The 21,784-nt window shown below is 45.2% G+C and overlaps 1 protein-coding gene across 3 annotated transcripts; it reads left to right on the forward strand.

Moving 5' to 3' along the window:
• Positions 1-1,697: 1,697 nt before the first annotated feature.
• tlcd5b (TLC domain containing 5b) lies at positions 1,698-20,973 on the forward strand. 3 transcript variants are annotated; one of them, XM_060846802.1, is made up of 3 exons: positions 1,698-1,782; positions 9,017-9,216; positions 20,147-20,973. In XM_060846802.1, the coding sequence occupies exons 2-3, from the start codon at positions 9,021-9,023 to the stop codon at positions 20,686-20,688; spliced, it is 738 nt and encodes a 245-aa protein (XP_060702785.1). In that variant the 5' UTR covers positions 1,698-1,782; positions 9,017-9,020; the 3' UTR covers positions 20,689-20,973. The 3 variants fall into 3 exon arrangements, 1 of the variants encoding a protein (XP_060702785.1); XR_009646237.1 differs by lacking the exons at positions 9,017-9,216; positions 20,147-20,973 and adding an exon at positions 18,578-20,019; XR_009646238.1 differs by lacking the exons at positions 1,698-1,782; positions 20,147-20,973 and adding an exon at positions 18,578-20,019 and having other exon boundaries at positions 9,147-9,216.
• The last annotated feature ends 811 nt before the right edge of the window (positions 20,974-21,784 follow it).

Below are 21,784 nucleotides of genomic sequence, written 5' to 3' on the forward strand. Positions count from 1 at the left end.
ATAATCTTACCATACCATAGGGGCTGCTCTCTCATTAGAGAGAGAAGTAACTGGTGGTGATTTAATTGAGGGCCACCAAATCTCAGGTGAGGGAAGAGGTTGAGAAGTAGAGTCCTTCATGGTAACCTCAAAGTGCTGATGGGAATTGAACCCATGCAGTTAGTATCATACTGCTCTCTAAACCAGCAATCTAGCCAACTGAGCTAAAGCAATTCCTTTCAGTGGCTGTTATTAAACTGGAAAGGGACAGAAATGATTTACAGGAATGTTGCCTGGATTGGAGGGTTTTAGTTATAGAGAGAGGCTGAGATATTTTCCCCTCCTTTCAGTGTAGGAGGCTGAAAGCTGACCTAGAAATTTATAAAATCACGAGAGGCACGGATAGACTGAATAGCCACCATCTTTTCCCCAGGATATGGGAGTCCAAAACTAGGTGAGAGGAGAAAGATTTAAAACAGACGTGAAAAGGCAACTTCTTCCATACTGGGGGTGCATATGTGGAATGAGCTGGCAGAGGAAATGATAGAAGCAATTAAATTATAATATTTAAAAGACAGTTGGATGGGTACATGAATAAGAACAGTTTAGAGGGATATGGGCCAAACGCAGGCAAATGGACTAGTTTCAGAAACCTGGTCAGCATAAACAAGTTGGACCAAAGAGTCTGTTTCTGTTTTGTATGACTCTAAAAACAACAGGGTTCCCCTTGTCCTCATTCACCATCCAACAGCATCTACATCCAAAGAATCATTGCCACCATTTCTGCCACCTCCAGACACACATTCCTCTTCCCTCCCTTGTCAGCCTTCTGTAGCAATCATTCCCTCCAGAACACTTAGGTCCACTCCTGGTACCTTCCCTTGCAAACGGAGATGGTGCAACACTGGCCCACTTTCTTCCTCCCTCCTCACTATCCAAGGACCCAGCCATACCTTCCAGATGAAGCAGTGATTTATCTGGACTTCACTGAGTCTAATCTGATGTATTCACTGCTCACAATGTGGTCTCCTCTACACTGAGAAGATGAAACATAGATTGGGCAGTCACTTTGCAGAACACCTACATTTTGTGCACAAAAATGAGCGAGAGCTTCCTGACACTTGCCATTTCAACACACCACCCTGTTCCTGGGCCAAAATCTCTGTCTCAAGCTTGCTGCAGTGCAAAAGTAAAGGTCAGCACAAGCTGGAAGTTCAGCACCTCATTTTCCTCTTGGGAACTTTACAGCTTTCTTGACTCAAGGCCGAGTCCAATAATTTTAGGACTTTAGGAACCTTATTCATGTCTTTACCTCTAACCCCATACACCGGACTTTATCATCACATGGACCAGTATCTCACACAATCCATTGTCAGCTACTGATTTTCCTTATTAGCAGATATACATTCTCCCAGGCTGACCCAGACTCACTCCTTTGTCTAACTGTTTTTGACTTTGGGCTGTATCTCCACCTGTCATTTACTCTTTCCCTCCCCCAAACTATATTTTGAATTTTAAAAAAAACATCCTTTTTCCGGGCTATTATAAATTCTGAGGAAGGGTCATTGGATCCGAAATGTTAATTCTTGATTTCTCTGCACAGATACTGCCAGACTTGCTGAGTTTTTGCAGTAGTTTCTGTTTGTTCCTCTAATCCCCGGGAGCCTGCAGTCACGGCCAGTACCAGTCGATGGCGCTGCTGGCGGAGGCCGCGGTGTGGCGAGCGGCCACTAAAGCCGGGAGAGCGGGCGGTGGGTCAGTCAGTCGGGGCCGGTCGCTGAGGAGCGGGGTATCTGGCCGCGGGTGAGTGCGGTCCCACAGGGTTTCCATGGCGACGGGGCCTGGGGGAGAGTTGCTGATGGTCTGAGGCTCATAGACCCCACTCTCCCTCCCGTGCCCCCTCGCTCCATCTAATTCTGTCTCCACCCCCACTCACATCCCCACCCCCTCACCCAACCCCCCCACATCCCCACCCCCTCCCTCTCACCCCACCCCCTCACCCACCCACCCACATCCCCACCCACCCACATCCCCACCCCCCCCACCCAACCCCCCCCAAATCCCCACCCCCTCACCCACCCACCCACATCCCCACCCCCTCACCCAACCCCCCCACATCCCCACCCCCTCACCCAACCCCCCCACATCCCCACCCCCTCACCCACCCACCCACATCCCCACCCCCTCACCCAACCCCCCCACATCCCCACCCCCTCCCTCTCACCCCACCCCCTCACCCACCCACATCCCCACCCCCTCACCCAACCCCCCCCACATCCCCACCCCCCAATCCCCACACTCCTCCCCCCTCCCTCTCACCCACCCCCCACATCCCCACCCCCTCACCCAACCCCCCCACATCCCCACCCCCTCCCTCTCACCCCACTCCCTCACCCCCTCACCCACCCACCCACATCCCCACCCCCTCCCACCCCTCCCCCCTCCCTCTCACCCCACCCCCCTCCCACCCCTCCCTCTCACCCCCCCCACATCCCTCACCCAACCCCCCCACCCCTCACCCAACCCCCCCCACATCCCCACCCCCTCACCCACCCCCCCCACATCCCCACTCCCTCACCCACCCCCCCCACATCCCCACTCCCTCACCCACCCCCCCCACATCCCCACCCCCTCACCCAATCCCCCAACCCCTCCCCCAACCCCTCCCCATAACCTCTCACACCCCACTCCCCTCCCTCTGCTTCTCCCCCACCCTCACAGCCCACCCACTCTGCCTCCCCCTGCACCCTCATATCCCCACCCTCACACTCCACCCACCCCACGCTAACCCACCTCCAACCCCCCCACACTGACACCCCACCCACCCCCAACCCCCCGCACTGACACCCCACCCACCCCCACCTTCCCACACTGACCCCACCTCCACCTTCCCACCCCACCCACCCTCACATCCCACACCCCGCCCCCACCCTCACGCCCCCCACCCTCACGCCCCCCACCCCCACACCTCCCAACCCTCACTTACCTTCCTCCCCACAGTCCCTCTGCCTATCCTCCACTCCCTTCCCCCACATAATCCCTCCCCCCACATAATCCCTCCCCCCATAACATCCCCTTTTCCCCAGTCCCCACATGTGCTTGCCACCAGAATAGGCAACGTGTGCGTGGCTGCTCTCAGTGCTGGGGTGGGAGGAGAGGGGTGTAGAGAATGCTGAAGGCAATCCTGCTGGGGCATGTGCCAAGGGTTCAGTCAGTGCGGATCAGTGGGCAGGCTCAGGATTGGGGCTGGGATTTGTGCAGGGAGTGGGGTCAGTGCCACAACTTGGGGCCAATCACTGGCCAGGGTCAGGTATACACTGAAGTCTGTAGAGATGTTGAGGGCTGAGTCTGTGAAGCAGGTACATTGCTTTTTTGTGATTACCAGCTTTTAATTTTTTTATGGATTTGGCTATCAACTGCAAGTTATGCAGAAAATGGTTATTAGGAGTGGGTCTGCTGAGTGTCTTGCCAGACCATTGCTGGAGACAATTAAGAGTTAGTCACATTTCTGTGCACCTGGACCCACATGTAAGCCAGACCAGATAAGGATGGCAGATTTCCATTCCTAAAAGGACATTAGTGAACCAGATGGGTTGTTATGATAAAATCAAAGTAACTGCAAATGCTGGAAATTTGAAACAAGAATTTTGGAGAAACACAGCATATCTGCCAGCATTTGCAGAGAAAGAAACAGTTAATGTTTAGAGTATGGTATGACTTTAGTACTGATGAAGGATCTTACCAACAGAATGTTAATTCTGTTTCTCTCACCAAAGACCCTGTTAGACCTGCTGAATTTCTCCAGCATTCCCTGTGGTTCTTATTATGGGCAGCATTACACTAGCTTTCATAGGGTCATAAATTTTACAGTATGGAAAAGAGTCCAAGGCCCAGCATGTCGAGGAGACAGTGCGGTCTGCAGATGCTGGAGATCAGAGTTGAGAGTATGTTGCTTGAAAAGCATAACAGGTCAGGCAGTAACTGAGGAGCAGGAGAATCAACACTTTAGGCAGGTGCCCTTCATCAGGATGCTGCCTAACCTGCTGTGTTTTTCCAGCACTGCACTCTCGACTCTGATCTGCAGTTCTCATTTGCTCCATCAGATACAATACCTATCTACTCTAATCCCACTTTTTTTTAGCACTTGGCCTGTATGCTATGTTGCTTCTTGTGCTCATCTAAATATTTTAAAAATGTGCAGGTTCCTACCCCACTACCCTTTCCAGACAGTGAGCTGCAGATAACCGCCCCCCCCCCCTCTGTGGGAATGTTATTTTTCCAATTCCCATGAAACCTTCTGCCTGTCACTTTACATCTACTCCCCATGTCATTGATCTTACTACTAAGGGAAAAGTCTCTTCCTATCAATGTCTTTCATAATTTTGTACACCTTAATCAGGTTTCTTTTTTCTGTCTTCTCTGCTCTTAAGGAAAACAACCTAAGCCAAACTTGGCCCTCTCCAAAGCTGGACCACTGCAACCCAGGCTTCTTCCTGGTGAATCTCTTCTGGTACTCTCTTTAGCAGTTGGGGTCAGTTAGCTCACTTGACTGGATGATTTTGTTTGCAATGCAGAGTGACACTAACAATACAGGTTTAATTCCCTAATTGGCTGAGATTACCATAAAAAGTCCTTTCTACTCAGTCTCAGTCCTTACCTTAGGTGTAGTGACCTTTTGATTAAACCTTTAGTCATCTGCGAGTTTTGAGAAGATTTGTAACTCAGGTTGAGGTTCTGGATGTAGCTTTGCTTGCTGAGCTAGAAGGTTCATTTCCGGACATTTCATCACCCTACTAGGTAACATCTTCAATGTCACTTTTTGTCACAATGTCACAATTAGCAGAAGCACTGCTAATGTTTCCTACTTTCTATTTATATGTTTGGGTTTCTTTGGGTTGGTGATGTCATTTCCTGTTCTTTTTCTCAGGGGTGGAAAATGGGGTCCAGGTCAATGTGTTTGTTGATAAAGTTCCGGTTGGAATGCCATGCTTCTCTGAATTCTCATGCGTGTCACTGTTCGGCTTGTCCTAGGATGGATGTGTTGTCCCACTTGAAGTGGTGTCCTTCCTTATCTGTATGTAAGGATACTAGTGAGAGAGGGTCATGTCATGTTGTGGCCAGTTGATGTTCATGAATCCTTGGTGGCGAGTTTTCTACCTGTTTGTCCAATGTAGTGTTTGTTACAGTTCTTGCATGGTATTTTGTAAGTGACATTAGTTTTGCTTGTTCTACAAAATACCGTGCAAGAACTCTAACAAACACTACATTGGACAAACAGACAGAAAAGGCCATGCTGACTATCCTTGATTAATCCTTGCCTTTCCAAGTTGAGATTAATTCTGTTCCTTAAAAGCTTTTCCAAAAATTTCTCTATCTCTTACGTTAGACTCATTGGCCTGTGGTTCCCTAGTTCAACATGACCACTCTGCTTGAATAGCACATTAGCTATCCTTTTGTGGTCAGAGAGGATTTGAAAATTCATGTCATGGGTCCCTGCAATCCCTTCCCTTTGCCTCTCACAGCTGCTATGGATGCATCTTATCTGGGCCTAAGTGTTTATCCACTTTCAAGCGTGCTTGAACAAATAGTATCTCCTCCTTCTCAATTATATTGTTCGAATGTATTACAGCCCCTCTCTCTGATTTCCAGATGTTTATCATCCTTCTCTATTGTGATTACAGATGCATAGTACTCATTTAAATCCTTGCACACAGATTGCCACTTTGGTCCCTAACGGACCCTACTTTTTCCCTGGTTATCCTTTTACTTCTACTTATAAAATACTTACGATTTTCTTTAGTGTTACTCACCAGTGTTTTCTTTTTGCTCCTAATTTTTTTAAGGAAACCCCCAGCACTTTCTATACTCCTCTAGGGCTGACTTGGAACTCTATTGCTGTTTCATTCTCGGCTGGATAAAAAACCTAAAACAGCTTACCTCAGAGTACTGTCTCGACATCCTAAAAACTGCACTGAAGGCAACTCACCACCACTTTCTCCAAGGCGATTAGGGATGGGCAATACATGCAGACCCAATCAGAAACACTCAGTCTATGAATTAATAAAGTGAGACAGATAGTAAATCATAGACCAGTCAGGCTAATTAGTGATAGAAACATATTGGAACCTATAAGAAATGAAGTGGCAGAAGGTGATATCATCCCAAGAATCAATGGGATGTGTTAGTCTGAGAGTATCTTGCAGGTGTTGCATCTATCATGCCTCTATCTACATCCCTGCTTCAATACAGAACATTCCGATTGCCCATCCTGTACCCTTAACTGTACAACCACACAGGAGGTGATGGCATAGTGCTAATGCCATTGAACTAATAAACCAGTGGCCTAGGATGCTGCTTTGGGGACATGGGTTCAGATGCCACCACAACAGTTGGTAGAACTTAATTTCAGGTGAGTTGAGGGCTTTGATCAACAAAGGGATACGTATCATTTGTATCAGGAGATACAGTTGAGGGAGAGGCGGGGAAAGGGGCATGGCGGTGATGTAACATTGATCTCAGAGTCAATTGCTGCAGTAGAGAGGAATGACATCTTAGAAGATTCTTCAAATAAGACCCAGATGCATAGAAAATATTATAAAATAGCATAGATTCCAAAAGGTGAAGTCACATTTAACTGAAGTGATTAAAGAGACAGTAGAAAGGTAAAGTTGTGAATGTCATAAATGCTGATTTCTACAAAGTAGATAAAGGTTGGTCAGATAGCTGATCAGATGGAATGTTGGCTAATGGGTGTTCTTCAAATTGGAGTGAGGCCGAAAGCGATGTTTAGAATAATCAATGCTGGGACTATTGACTGTTATTAAGAATTTAGATTTAGGAATAAACTTAATACCAAAGTTTTCAGATAACACCAAACTGACAGATATTGATAACACTGAGGAAGAATGCAGCATGATTCAAGATGGTATTATAACATTTTAATTGATACACTTTGGAAGGAAAAATCAAATATCATGATGTAGAAAAGGATCTAGGGATAGAGATGAATGAAATATTAGATGCAACATCATGGTTAGAAAAGCTACTAACCTGTGATGTGAGTAAAATGCTGGGATTTATTTATAGGGGCATAGGGTTAATCAGTAGTGAAATTACACTAAACATATATAGTGCCCTGGTCAGACTGGGTTAAAAGTACTGAACATCGATATGGTCTCCATGTTATGAAAAGAACATAGAAACACCAGACAAGAGCAAGGAGATATGGAGTACAAAAACAGGGAGATTGCAGCTATTGGGAAAGATTGAACAGGTTGGCCCTTTTTTCTTCAGAAAGCAGAAGACTTCGAAAAGATCTGGTACAGGTCTTCAGAATGATGAAGTGATTGGAAACCGTAAATGGGGTCAGTTTTCACTTACAGGAGAATCTAAAATAAGATGGGTAAAAATAGTAAACTACCTCCTAATCATGTGCAACCTCAGTTTTTGCCAAAGTATTTTAAAATAATTCAGTACTATTACGTTTATTAACCATTGTAATATGGGAAACATGACTGCTAGGCTTCACTAAGGTAGACAAGCAGAAGACTGGAAGAACACAGCAATCCAGGCAGCATAATGAGATGGAGAAGTCAATGTTTTGGGTGTATACAGGACCCAAAATAAGAGCAATGTTATAATGATCTGCTTTTGCAGTGTTTAGTGAAGGATAAATATTAGCCAAAGATGAAAGAAACCTGTGCTTTACTTCTAAAACAGCAGTTGTAACATCTGCCTGACAGAACCTCTGATAATGGAGCACTCCCTTAGTACTGAACTGGAATTTCAGATTTATTTTTTGTGCTCAGTACTGGAGTGGTTCTTAAAGCCAGAAGCATCTGACCTTGTGGTTAATCTGGAGAAGTATCTTCAATCCTAAAGGCTTGGACTCAGGCAGGAGCAGAGACACAGGAAAATCCCAATCCTGATTCAGTAAAAATACTGATGTACAAAATTGATCCAGTAAAGTGTATGATCTACAATTTAGTACATCTTCTAATCTCAGCCACATAGTTACTGATTGCTAGATTTATGAATGTGACAGATTATCAGGATTAATTTAAAGGCTAATTTACATCACTGGCTTCAATGTCACCTCTTCTGTTATAGGATCACTGGATGATACATGAGAGATTGTGCGCACAATGGGATCTGTATAATGTATTAATCAGAGAGGTAGAATTTGTTGAGAGTGGAAGTTGCAGCAATTCAGGAAAAATAGTAGAATACAGCCTGTCATCTACTCAAGGGTTTAAATAAGAATCCTGTCTTTCCTGATGTTAGCAGGATGCATGGCTTTGGCTCAAGTTATCTATAGACTTTCTGACTGCAGTAAGGCATAAATACAGAGATGCAGATGTTTATGTTAATTGTTGTATTGGTGGAAAGAGGCAGAATAGCCAGTAATAATTTAATGAGTGCATTCAGGATGGTACTGAATATGTTTTAGAACTGGCAATGGAACTGGTGCCATGCTGGGTGTAGTAACAATGACCTTAAAACTATGCTCAACCATTAAAAGCAAAATCTGGACCAATTTTTCCACAAATGATCGTAGATATCTTGAGCTGTTGGCCACAAAGGCTGTGGATGATGGGACCAAATTACACTTTCAAGGCTCAGACTAATAGACTTTAGATAGGGAGGGGCATCAGGGAGTGAAATAAATTGAAATGTTGATCAGCAAAGTTCCCACAGAAATGTGAAGTAGGCTAACAGGCCTGAACAAAATCCTTTAGTTGTTATATCACTATTGCTGGGTCAAACTCCAGGAACTTGGTCCCTAACAGTGCTGTGTATGTACATACAGTTACTTCTAATGTACTGACCTGTAAGTCTTTGCATAGCCTTGATCTCCAGCCGAGCTTCAGGTCATTGTTGAACTGTAACTAGCTTCTGGGTAGTCCTTTGCTGGTGTGTTTATGAATTTGATGTAATCGGCTTTTGAAGACATCTCTTCATTTCCTCTTTCATCCTGGCTACTGCAGTGTCTTGTCTTATCCATGAGCAGACCTTTTAATGTTTCTATCCTTTCTAGAGAAATGGCTGCCCCTATGCTTCTGGTGATCTGCAGTTTGATATTTTGGGTATCGCTTTACCTCTCCTTCTGTCAGTTTAACAATCAACAGCACTACGAATGGAACTGCCGTCTGGTAACCCTTATACATGGAGTCTTCATTGTTTGTTTCTCTGCATATGTTGGATTTATCGATGGGCCATGGCCCTTTACCCATCCAGGTGAGTTCTGGCATAAACTGCAGTAGGAAGAAATAATTGTATGCATTAATTCTTAATTAGCAAGGTAGATGGAAAAAGCAGGCAAATTGACAGACACCAAGTTGCTGGGACCCTATTAGACTTGCAGCAGTGAGGGACCTGGTATCCCAGACCATTTAGGTTGAGTCTATGGAACACCTGAAAGCTGGACAGTAATCACTGTCTTGATTATCTTTCTCTATTCCAAGATCTGTGCTCAGCACCACACTTTGCATCTATTCTTTCTGTGCTGATCCTAGCAAATGAAGTAGAACACTTGGTAAGAGAGTGCTGACATGTTCTGCCTTTTGTTGATTTAAAAACACAACACCACCATATAAACCCACCAACTCCCTCACTACCTGGATTACACCTCCTCCCACCTATCTCCTGCAAAAATGCTATCCATCACCTCTTTCCCTTCCTGAACCCATCCATCCCCATCAACAATGATCAACTCAATGCTGACATTTTTTTACAAACCCACCAACTCCCATGCTAGCTGGATTACACCTCCTCCCACCCTACCTCCTGCAAAAATGCTCTCCAGTATTCTCAATTCCTCTGCCGCATCTGCTCCCGGGAGGACCAGTTCTACCACAGAACACACCAGATGGCCGCCTCCTTTAAAGATCGCAATTTCCCCTCCCACGTGGTTGAAGATGCCCTCCAGTGCATCACATCCATGTCCCAAACCTCCCCCCTCGAACCCCATCCCTCCAACTGCAACAAGGATAGAACCATCCCCCACCCCCCGGTCCTCACCTTCCATCCCACCAACCTCCGCATAAATCGCATCATCCGCCGACAGTTCCGCCACCTTCAAACAGACCCCACCACCAGGAATATATTTGCCTCCCCACCCATTTCCGCTTTCCGCAAAGATCATCCCTCAGTGACTACCTGCTCGAGTCCATGCCCGACCAGCAACCCACCCTCCCCTTCCGGTACCTTCTCCTGCCACTGCAGGAATTGCAAAACCTCCGCTCCCCCTCCACCCCCCCACCTTTGTCCAAGGCCCCAAAGGAGCCTTCCATATCCATCAAAGTTTCACCTGCGCTTCCACACACGTCATTTACTGTATCCGTTGCTCCTGATGCGTTCTCCTCTACATTAGGGAGACCGGATGCCTTCTCGCAGAGTGCTTCAGAGAGCCTCTCCGGGAGACCCGGACCAATCAACCCCACCGCCCCATGGCTGAACATTTCAACTCCCCCTCCCACTCTGCCGAGGACATGCAGGTCCTGGGCCTCCTTCACCGCCGCTCCCTCACCACCCGATGCCTGGAGGAAGAATGCCTCGTCTTCCGCCTCGGGACCTTTCAAACCCATGGCATCAATGTGGACTTCACCAGTTTCCGCATTTCCCCTTCCCCACCCTATCCCAATTCCAGTCTTCTAGCGCAGGACTGCCCTCATGACCTGTCCCACCTGTCAATCTTCCTTCCCATCTATCCGCTCCACTCTCCTCTCTGACGTATTACTGTCACCCGTGCCTCCATCTACCTATTGCACTCTCAGCTACCTTCTCCCCAGCCTCAATCTTCTCCCATTTATCTCTCCACCCCTGATCTCCCAGCCTCATCCTGATGAAGGGCTTTTGCTTGAAACGTCGATTTTCCTGCTCCTCGGATGCTGCCTGACCTGTGCTTTTACATCTCCACTTTAATCTTGCCTCTAATCTCCAGCATCTGCAGTCCTCACTTGCTCCAACACCAGGTTATAGTCCAACAGGTTTATTTGGAAACATTAGCTTTCATAATGCAGCTCCTTCACCAGGTAGTTAAGGAGCAGCACTCTGAAAGCTAGTGCTTCCAGATAAATCTGTTGAACTATAACCTGGTAATGTATGATTTTTAATTTTATCGACCCCAGTCCAACACCAGCTCCTCAATATCTTGATTTAAGTAGATTAAGCCAGTGTAAAAGGTTGTTATGCTCGTGATCACCAGTCAGTGAAAGGTGAAATTGGAGTCAGTCTTTATTTAGATTAGATTAGATTACTTACAGTGGGGAAACACGCCCTTCGGCCCAACAAGTCCACACCGACCCACCGAAGCGCAACCGACCCATACCCCTACATTTACCCCTTACCTAACACTAGGGGCAATTTAGCATGGCCAATTCACCTGACCCGCACATCTTTGGACTGTGGGAGGAAACCGGAGCACCCGGAGGAAACCCACGCAGACACGGGGAGAACGTGCAAACTCCACACAGTCAGTCGCCTGAGGCGGGAAATGAACCTGGGTCTCTGGCACTGTGAGGCAGCGGTGCTAACCATTGTGCCACCGTGCCGCCTACAATTTAGTATTGATATATTCTCAGAATATAGTATTGTATAGTATATTCTCAGAATATACAATTTAATATTGATATATGCTCAGACTAGATCATGACAGGTATTATCCCTGAGCTTGGCTCAGCTCCACCATCAGGTATCTGTTGATATGTGCTCAAGTATCTATTCAACGAGTGCACTTCACCTATACAACTTAACTTCAGTTGATATAATTCATGTCCAGTCCAACTTAATTTTGATTTAATCGCTTTCCTTTCTCACTATCTCTCCCTCACATTTTGTGTTACTGTGAAGTCGTTACGGTACTTTTACATGTAAATTAATTAGAACATGATGATATAGTGGTGGTGGTTAATGGATGAAAGATGCCACGAGTCATTTGGTGGTGGGACAAAAAGTTGTTTTTCTTTGTGTGTGATAACACTTCCAAATATAAAAAAAGAAAATTAGCATACAGAGGGCAGGAGTGGTACAGTGGTGGTATCCCTACCTCTAAACCAGAAACCCAGGTTTAAGTCTCTTCTGCAGCACTGGTGTGTCATAACTAGTTTGTCAGAACTAAATAGTCTAGTTCTTTCAACTTTGATGTTATTACATTGCCCTTCCCAGGCATTGCATATAAAGTGATTAATTGGAACCTAGATGATTTTAGTGTGGTAGATAAAGGCTGAAAAATACCATGGGTGATTTAGTTGTGGGAGAAAAGGTTGTGTTGTGCATGAAAGTGATGCTGAATATCAAAAATATATTTTTTTGGCCAGAAAGGATTCTTATGGTGCACTGATAATGTCCCTATGTCTGAGCCAGAAGCACTGAGTTCAAGTCCCACCTGCTCCAGAAGTGTGTGGTAACATCTCCGAATAGGTTGATTAAGAAAATAACACCCAATACCATAGATTCAAGGCTGTTGTGATGCAGGGCTTGTGCCTTACCTTGGGGTAAAAGCTCTGGGTCCAAGTGCACCTCAAGATGTGATGGCTTTGGAGATGTGTGTCACTGCATCGCTGAACAGGTTGATTGAAAAATCTTTGTTTGCATTTCAGTGAATTTATTCAGTCACAAATTAAAGTTTTAAGTAAATTTTCAACTGTCTGCTATTGTTGATGAATCTGTGGCCAAAAAAGATACACTTTTGAATGAAGTTTGGACTTTGCAGTGTTGAGACCAAGATCAGACAGGCAGTTTGGCTAAGCATCCCGAGCATAACTCAAGCACTGTGTGTGTGTGTGTGTGTGTGTGTTTGTGTGTGTATTTGTGGGGGTGGGATGTTTTGGGGTGCTTTGGAGTACTTAAAACCATGAGCACAGATTCAGATTCTGATCGCTAGCTTCATTCACCAGTAACAAAATCATTTTTCATTTACATCACTTTTCGACTGTGCATATTTACTAGACAGTGTCTCAGCTGGGATATGCCCATTAATTTACTTCTATCTCAGCCTGGGTATTTCTACCTGATTTTGTATCTAAGGTCAGGGTGCATGAAGGCTGTTTGTGGGTGATAAAATCATAGTGCATGGGGGAATTTGTTTGTACTGATTCTGCCTCTTTTGGGCTTCTCCCCGTGGAGATTACTCTCATGTCACTGTGTGAGGGGGTACCTGACATCATTAATGTAGAACACTGATCCGACTCTTCACAGAGTTGCTGCCTTTGGAATCCTGGGTTGATGTGCATTGATCCTTCATGCTGGAATCTGCTGAATTTCAGATATTTCCATTTTTCTTTTATTCAAGCGGTGTGGGCATTGCTGGCTAGGCCAGTGTTTTTTCCCCATTCCTAGAGATGGTGATCAGGAGCTGCCTTTGTGAACCCCTGCAGATCATGTGCTGCAGGTAGACCCTCAATGCCATTAGGGAGGGATTTTGCTGGACTTTGACCCACTGACCGAAAGAAGAGCGATATATTTCCAGGTGGGAGGTAAGTGTCACTACCAGGGTCCCCGCTGACTACATCTGCGGGAAGTTCACCCAACTTCAGCTCCTTGAAAACCGCATAGAGAACTGAAGCTGGATGAACTTTAGATCATTTGGGAGGCAGAGGGAGTTATTGAGAGGAGTTACAGGGAGGTAGTCACATCTCAGGTAGCTGGGTTATTGTCAGGGGACAGAAAGGAAATCGGCAGGCAGTGCAGGGATCCCCGTGACTGTTCCCCATAACAATAAGCATACTGCTTTGGGTACTATTTTGGTGGTGGTGGGGGGAGAGATGGAGGGTGTTGGTGTTGGTGGTGGTGGTGGTGGGTGGGACTTACTAGGGGTAAGCAATGGGGCACAGGTCTTTGGTATAGAATCTGTCCCTAATGCTCAGAAGGGAAGGGGGAAGAGGAGCAGAAGGTCTGCGCGGGGGACTGACAATGTTCTGTGGGAATGAGAGAGTCTCATGGTTGGTGTGTTGCCTCCCAGATCCCAGGGTTTGAGAGTCTCTGATTGTGTTTTTCGGGATCATTGCGGATGAGGGGGAGCAGCCCTGAGTTGTGATCCACATAGGCACCAAGGACATAGGTCAGAAGAGAGATGGGGATTTAAGGCAGGAATTCAGGGAGCTAGGATGGAAGCTTAGAGCTAGGTCAAATGGTTGTTAACTCTGGTTTGTTGCCCTTGCCATGTGATATTGAGGCGAGGAATAGAGAGAGAGGACTTGAACACGTGGCTACAGGGATGGTGGGTTTTGGATTCCTGGATAATTGGAGCTCTTTGTGGGGTAGGTGGGACCTCTACAAACAGGATGGTCTTCACCTGAACCAGAATGGGGGGGGACCAATATCCTGGGGAAGAAATTTGCTAATACTCTTTGGATGGGCTTAAATAATTCAGCACGGGGATGGGAATCTGAATTGTAGTTTGAGTATAGAGGAGGTTGAGCTTAGGGAAGTCCGAATAAGGTTTCAGGGTCATAAGAAGGCACTGGCAAGCAAGAAGTTGGCTTGAAGTGTTCTATTTCAATGCAAGGAACATCCAGAATAAGGTGGGTGACCTTGCAACATTGGTTGGTACCTGGGATTTCGATGTTGTGGCCATTTTGGAGACCAGGATAGAGCAGGGAGAGGAATGGTTGTTGCAGGTTCCGGGATTTAGATGTTTCAGTAAGAACAGGGAAGATGGTAAAAGAGGTGGGGGCTGGCATTGTTAGTCAAGGACAGTATTATGGTGCAGAAAGGACGTTTGAGGACACGTCAACTAAGGTAGTATGGGCTGAGATTAGAAACAGGAAAGGAGAGGTTGCCCTGTAGGGAGTTTTCTATAGGCCTCTGTAATCCTTTCCTCTACATCTCTGGAATTACTCAAAGATGATTCTCAATTGGAGCAAGAGTGACATGATACTTATTATGGGGGACTTTAACTTCCCAAATATTGACTGGGAATATTATAGTTCAAGTACTTTAGATGGGTCAATTTTTGCCCAATGTGTGCAGGAGGGCTTTCTGACACAGGCCAACAAGGGGCAAGGCCACATTAGATTTGGTACTGTGTAATGAACCCGGCCAGGTGTTAGATTTGGAGGCAGATAAGCACTTTGGTAATAGTGACCACAATTCAGTTATGTTTACTTTAGCGATACAAAGGGGTAGGTATACACTTGGGGGGGCAAGAGCTACAGCGGGAGGAAAGGCAATTACGATTTAGATTAGGTTAGATTCCCTACAGCATGGAAGCAGGCCCTTTGGCCTAACAGGTCCACACCAACCCTCTGAAGAGCAATCCAACCAGATCCATTCCCGTAGCCTATATTTACCCCTGACTAATGCACCTTATACTATGGGCAATTTAGCATGGCCAATTCACCTGACCTGCGCATCTTTGGATTGTGGGAGGAAACCGGAGCACCCTGAGGAAACCCACACAGAGATAGGGAGAATATGCAAACTCCACATAGGCAGTCGCCTGAGGCAGGAATCAAACCGGGTCCCTGGTGCTGTGAGGCAGCAGTACCAACTGCTGAGCGACCATGCCGCCCCCCCCCTTTTTTTTTGAAGAGTAACCCACCCAGACCCATTCCCCTACCCTATATTTACCCTGACTAATACATGATGTGATTAGACAAGACTTAGGATGCATAGGATGGTGAAGGAAAATGCAGGGGATGGGCACAATTGAAATGTAGAGATTATTCGAGGAACAGCTACTGTGTGTCCTTGATACGTCAGACAGGGAAGAAGTTGTTGAGCCGTGGTTTACTTAGGAAGTTGAATCTCTTGTCAAGGGGAAGAAGAAGGCTTATATTAGGATGAAATGTGAAACTCAGGGCGATTGAGGGTTCTGGATGTAGGTTTGCTCACTGAACTGGAAGGTTCGTTTCCAGATGTTTCGTCAGAGCTGAAAATGTGTTGCTGGAAAAGCGCAGCAGGTCAGGCAGCATCCAAGGAGTAGGAGAATCGACGTTTCGGGCATGAGCCCTTCTTCAGGAATGAGGAAAGTGTGCCAAGCAGGCTAAGATAAAAGGTAGGGAGGAGGGACTTGGGGGAGGGGCATTGGAAATGCGGTAGGTGAGAGGGAGGAAGAGATGTTTTGTCACCCTACTAGGTAACATCTTCAGTGGGCCTCAGGCGAAGCATTGCTGAAAATGACATCACCAACCATCCACAGGAAATGACATCACCAACCCAAAGAAGCCCAAGAATATAAATAGAAAGCAGAAAATGAACCTTCCAGCTCCGTGAGCAAACCTACATCCAGCTACAAAGTACCCAGGAAAGATCTAAAGACAGAGCTAAGATGAGCAAGGAGGGGACATAAGAAGTTGTTGATGGATAGGATCAGGGAAAACCCTAAAGCTTTCTATAGGTATATAAGGTGTAAAACAATGGCTGGAATAAGATTAGGGCCAATCAAGGACAGTAGTGCTTCAGGGGAGAAAGGGGAAGCACTAATTGAATTTTTTTCGTCAGTATTCACATTGGAAAAAGACAATGTTGTCAAGGAGAATACTGAGAAACAGGCTACTAGACTAGATGAGATTGAGGTTCACAAGGAGAAGGAGGAGGTATCAGAAATTCTGGAAAGTGTGAAAATATATAAATCCCCTCGGCTGGATGGGATTTATCCTAGGATTCTCTGGGAAGCCAGGGAGGAGATTGCCGAGCTTTTGGCTTTGATCATGATGTTGTCATTGTCTACAGGAATAATGCCAGAAGACTGGAGGATAGCAAATGTTGTTCCCTTGTTCAAAAAAGGGAGTAGAGACAACCCTGGTAATTCTAGACCAGTGAGCCTTACTTCAGTTGTGGGTAAAGTGTTGGAAAAGATTATGAGAGATAGGATTTATAATCATCTCGATGGGAATAAGTTGATTAGGGATAGTCAGCACAGTTTTGTGAAGGGTCGGTTGTGCCTCATAAACCTTATTGAGTTCTTTGAGAAGGAGACCAAACAGGTAGATGAGGGTAAAGCGGTTGATGAGGTGTATATGGATTTCAGGAAGGCGTTCGATAAGGTTCCCCATGGTAGGCTACTGCACAAAATATGGAAGCATGGGATTGAGGGTAACTTAGTGGTTTGAATCAGAAATTGGCTAGCTGAAAGGAGACAAGAAGATGGTGGTTGATGGGAAAGGTTCATCCTGGTGTTCAGTTACTAGTGATGTACCGCAAGGATCTGTTTTGGGTCCACTGCTATTTATCATTTTTATAAACTACCTGGATGAGGGCATAGAAGGATGGGTTAGTAAATTTGCGGATAACACTAAGGTCACTATAGAAAGGTAGGAGTGATTCACTTTGGAAGGAGTAACAGGAATAAAGAGTACTGGGCGAATGCTTAGATTCCTGGTGGAATAGATGAGCAGAGAGATCCCGGTGTCCATGTACAGAGATCCCTCAAAAGTTACCACCCAGGTTGATAGAGTGTTAAGAAGGCATACGGTATATTAGCTTTTGTAAGTAGAGGGATCGAGTTTCAGAACCATGAGGTCATGCTGCAGCTGTAGAAACTCTGGTGCGGCTGCACTTGGAGTATAGCATACAGTTCTGGTCACCACATTATAGGAAAGATGTGGAAGCTTTGGAAAGGGTTCAGAGGAGATTTACTAGGATGTTGCCTGCTATGGAGGGGAGGTCTCACGAGGAAAGGTTGAGGGACTTGAAGATGTTTTCTTTAGAGAGAAGGAGGTTGAAAGGCAACTTAATTGAGATATATAAGATAATCAGAGGATTAGATCGGGCGGACAGCGAGAGCCTTTTCCCTCGGATGGTGGTGGCTAGCACGAAGGGGCATAGCTTCAAATTGAGGGGTGATAGATATAGGACAGATGTCAGAGGTTGTTTCTTTAATCAGAGTAGTAGGGGTGTGGAATGCACTGCCTACAACAGTAGTAGACTTTACGGGCATTTGAATGGTCATTGGATAGACATATGGATTAGAATGGAATAGTGTAGGTTAGATGGGCTTCAGGTTGGTTTCACAGGCTGGCACAACATAGAGGGCGGAAGGGCCTGTTTTGCGCTGTAATGTTTAATGTTCTAAGTCAGGAAGGTGAGTGGTATAGAGGGCAAATTCCAGTAGGTGATGTTCCCAAGTATCTGATGTCCTTGTCCTTCAAATGGAAGTGCTATGAGTTTGGAAGGTGCTGACAGCAGACATTTTGAGTTACTACAGTGCATCTTGTACATGGTATACAGTGCAGCTACAGTAGATTGATGTTGGGCAAAGGAAATGATTGTGGATTTGATGCCCCTTAAATGGGATGCTTTGTCCTGGATGGTGTCAAGTTTCTAGAGTGTTGTTGGAGCTGCACTCATCCAAGGGAGGAGTATTCCATCACAAGCCTGACCTGTGTCTTGCATATGGTGGACAGCCTTTGGGGAGTCAGAAGGTGAGTTACTTGCCACAGGATTCCTAGCCTCTACTGACCTACTCTTGTAGCTTCTGTATTTATATAGCTTGTCCAGTTCAGTTTCTAGTCAGTAGTAGACAGTAGGAAATGTAATGGTGATAATGCCATTAAATGTCAAGATGCAATGGTTAGACTCTTCTTTTTTGGAGATGGTCATTTCCTGACAAAATGGTAAAACCTGTGTGGCATGAACGTTTCTTGCTGTATTTCAGCTCAAGCCTGGATATTGTCCAGGTCTTTCTGCATTTGGACATGGACTGCTTCTGTATCTGAGGAGTTGCAAAAGTGCAATCATCAGCTAAAATCCTCATTCCTGACCTTAGGATGGAGGGAGTCATTGATGAAGCAGCTGAAGATAGCTGGACATAGGACACTACCCTGAGGGACTCCTGCAGAGATGTCCTGGAGCTGAGATGACTGCAACCACCACAACTATCTTCCTATATGCCAAATATGATTCCAGTCAGCAGAGAATTTTACCCTTGGTTCCCATAGACTTCAGCTTTGCTAGGGCTCCCTGATGCCACATCTCACCTCTGGAATTCAGCTCTTATGTCCATGTTTGTATCAAGGTTGTAATAAGGTCAGGAGCATCACTGAGAAGGTGCTGCTTGATAATACTGTTGATGGACACCTACCATCATTTCATTGATGTTTGAGAGTAGACTGATTTGGCTGAGTTGGATTTGTTCTGCTTTTTGTGTTATCCTCTAATAAGATCTAAAGGTGTGCCTGAGATCGAATGGAACCAGGGAATAGGTAATAAATGTATTAATTGAACTAATTGGTTTTGAATTATTTGTATAAATAAGGGTGCTAATAATTAGTTGAATGAGAGTTTTATGAAATGTTGCCAAGCGAAGTAAGGCTGTTACTAAACGTGTGGATTGGACCGTTTAAAACTTATATCTACTGATGGTGTATCATACAGGAAATAAATGGGCAATTGTCTACATTGTTTCATCAATGCTAGTGTTGTAGCTGTACTGGAACAGTTTGGCTAAGGGTATGGCAAATTATGGAGCACAAGGTGTTAACCTGGTGAAGCTACAAATAATATAAGCAGCAGTTGCCATGTAACCGACAGGTCTATTCTCTGCAGTCCTGCCACATCCGATCATAAATGATGGTGGATAATTAAATAAATTCTGGAGGAGAAGGCTCCACAAATATCCCCATTCATTAATGGGAGAGCCCAGCCCATCAGTGCAAAAGATAAGGCTGAATCATTTGCAACAACTTTCAGCCAGAAGTGCTGAGCGGATGATCCATCTCAGACTTCTCCAGTGGGTCCCCAGAATCACAGATACCAGTCTTCAGCAACTTAATTCACTCCATGTGATATTACGAAACAATTGGGAGCATTGGATACTGCAAAGGCTTTGGGCCCTGACAACTTTCTGGCAAAATTACTGAACACTTGTTCTCCAAAACCTGCTCTGTCTCCCCTGACCATGCTGTTCCAGTCCAGTTCCAACTCTTGCATCCACCCAAAATGTGGAAAAGGCTGAAGCATGTCCTGTACACAAAAACAGGACAAATCCAACCCGGCCAATTATCAGTCTATTCTCATTGATTATTTTTATTCAAATGCCAATATCTGTAATCTTTTGATTTTATATTCTATTTTTAATTAATTCAATTTTCCTAAATAGTTTCATTCAAAATATTAAATAACTGTAATTGTGACTGGTTTTGAGCTGGTGAGTGATTTGTTAAAAGTGGAAATAATTTAGTTTCAAAACTGCAAGTTATATTGAATTTTTCTTTGTGTTTTTCAGGCTCTCCAAACACTGAGCTTCAGACTCAAGTGCTGTGTCTGTCATTGGGTTATTTTATATTTGATATGTGCTGGTGTATTTATTTTCAAACAGAGGGTCTGGTGATGCTCTCTCACCACTGTCTCAGTATCCTTGGCATCGTCATGGTGCTGGCTTTGGGACATTCAGCTGTTGAAGTCAATGCTGTCATCTTTGGCAGTGAACTGACCAATCCTTTCCTCCAAATCCGCTGGTTTCTTCGAGAATCTGGCCATTACCACTCCGTGCTGGGAGATGTTGTTGACTTGCTGTTTGTGTTGCTGTTTAGCTGTGTGCGGATCGGGATTGGGGGCAGGCTGCTGTACTGTGAGTTAACTTCCCCTGTACCCCTCCCTGTTGTGAAGTTGGCAGGAGTCGCCATGTATGCAGTGTCCTGGTTGTTCATGCTGAGCATTGTCAAGTTTGCTTGGAGGAAGATTAATCACAAATACAAGACATGGAAAGAGTGGAGCAGATGCCCTTTTCATCTATACGCCAATGGACACGTAAATAAAGCTTGCTAGCTTATAGCACTGGTGAAAAGTTCTGAGGGGCAGTCAAGCACAACCAGTGATGTCTTTCATCATTTCCTCAGTATTCCTCTATAGTGACTTCCTTTAGATGTGATTTTCATCTCATGATTTTGAGCCACCGTCATGAAGGGGAATCTGTGGCTCAGTTCAGGATCTCATGTAGCCATCTGCACCCAATCACCTTTAGGGGAAAACCTCCCCAAAACTGACCAGTTTCCTCAATGGCATTTGAATAGTACAAATTGTCTCTCTGCATCATGTCTAACATCAGTCTTGTTCCCTGACTATGCCACATGTGGAACAAACAGTTTGGGTTGATTTTGATCTGGTGTTGTTTTTTTTCATTTCAGTTTATTTCCCTCTTTTGAAATATCTGATTCACCATGTGATCCAGGTCCCTGGTGATGTTAGATAAGAGCCATTGGCGACCTGCTGTCCTGGACAGTGACTGTTAACGAATAGGATTCACTTGACAGTGATCAGGAGCAGGACCCCTGGGTGATTTCCTTTCTCACTGACTTGGGATCACTAATCAGATGCATGATTCCTGGCTAATTTTTGGCCCTATCTACACTAGGGATAATTGAAGCCAATTTTTTTGGGTCTATTGCCAGTCCAGCTGATGGCAGCTAACATGACACAGGTAAACGATGGAACTTTGTGATCAGTGTGGCTCTGCTCATAAGACAGTGATGTAACTGAGACATTGAATACCTAGCCTTGAGCTTTCCTGGATTATCGTTGGCTTTTAAGGCTTTTCTCAAACATTCCATGTTTCTCCTTGGCTCTGTCAGGAATAATTTGAGTCACTGACCATGCAGTAAATGAAAGGTTCTTAGAAGGAAGAGATTATTCCATGTTCTGACAAGTAGCATAAATCCAACTGATAGCTAGCTGGATCTAAAGAAAAAGGTTTTGAAGTATGTGGGAGCAGGCTGAGTAAATGTAATTGAATTGTTTCCCTGTGGAGTGTAAAGGCTGAAATGGATTTTACGGGTCAAGTGGTCTTCTCTCATTGTTTCAGGTCAGTTTGAAGAGTTGTCAATGACCAAGGAAGAAATTTGGCTTTTGTGTCACTCCTGGTGCT

Source organism: Hemiscyllium ocellatum, chromosome 29, assembly GCF_020745735.1.
Source record: "Hemiscyllium ocellatum isolate sHemOce1 chromosome 29, sHemOce1.pat.X.cur, whole genome shotgun sequence".
Taxonomy (NCBI): Eukaryota; Metazoa; Chordata; class Chondrichthyes; order Orectolobiformes; family Hemiscylliidae; genus Hemiscyllium; species Hemiscyllium ocellatum.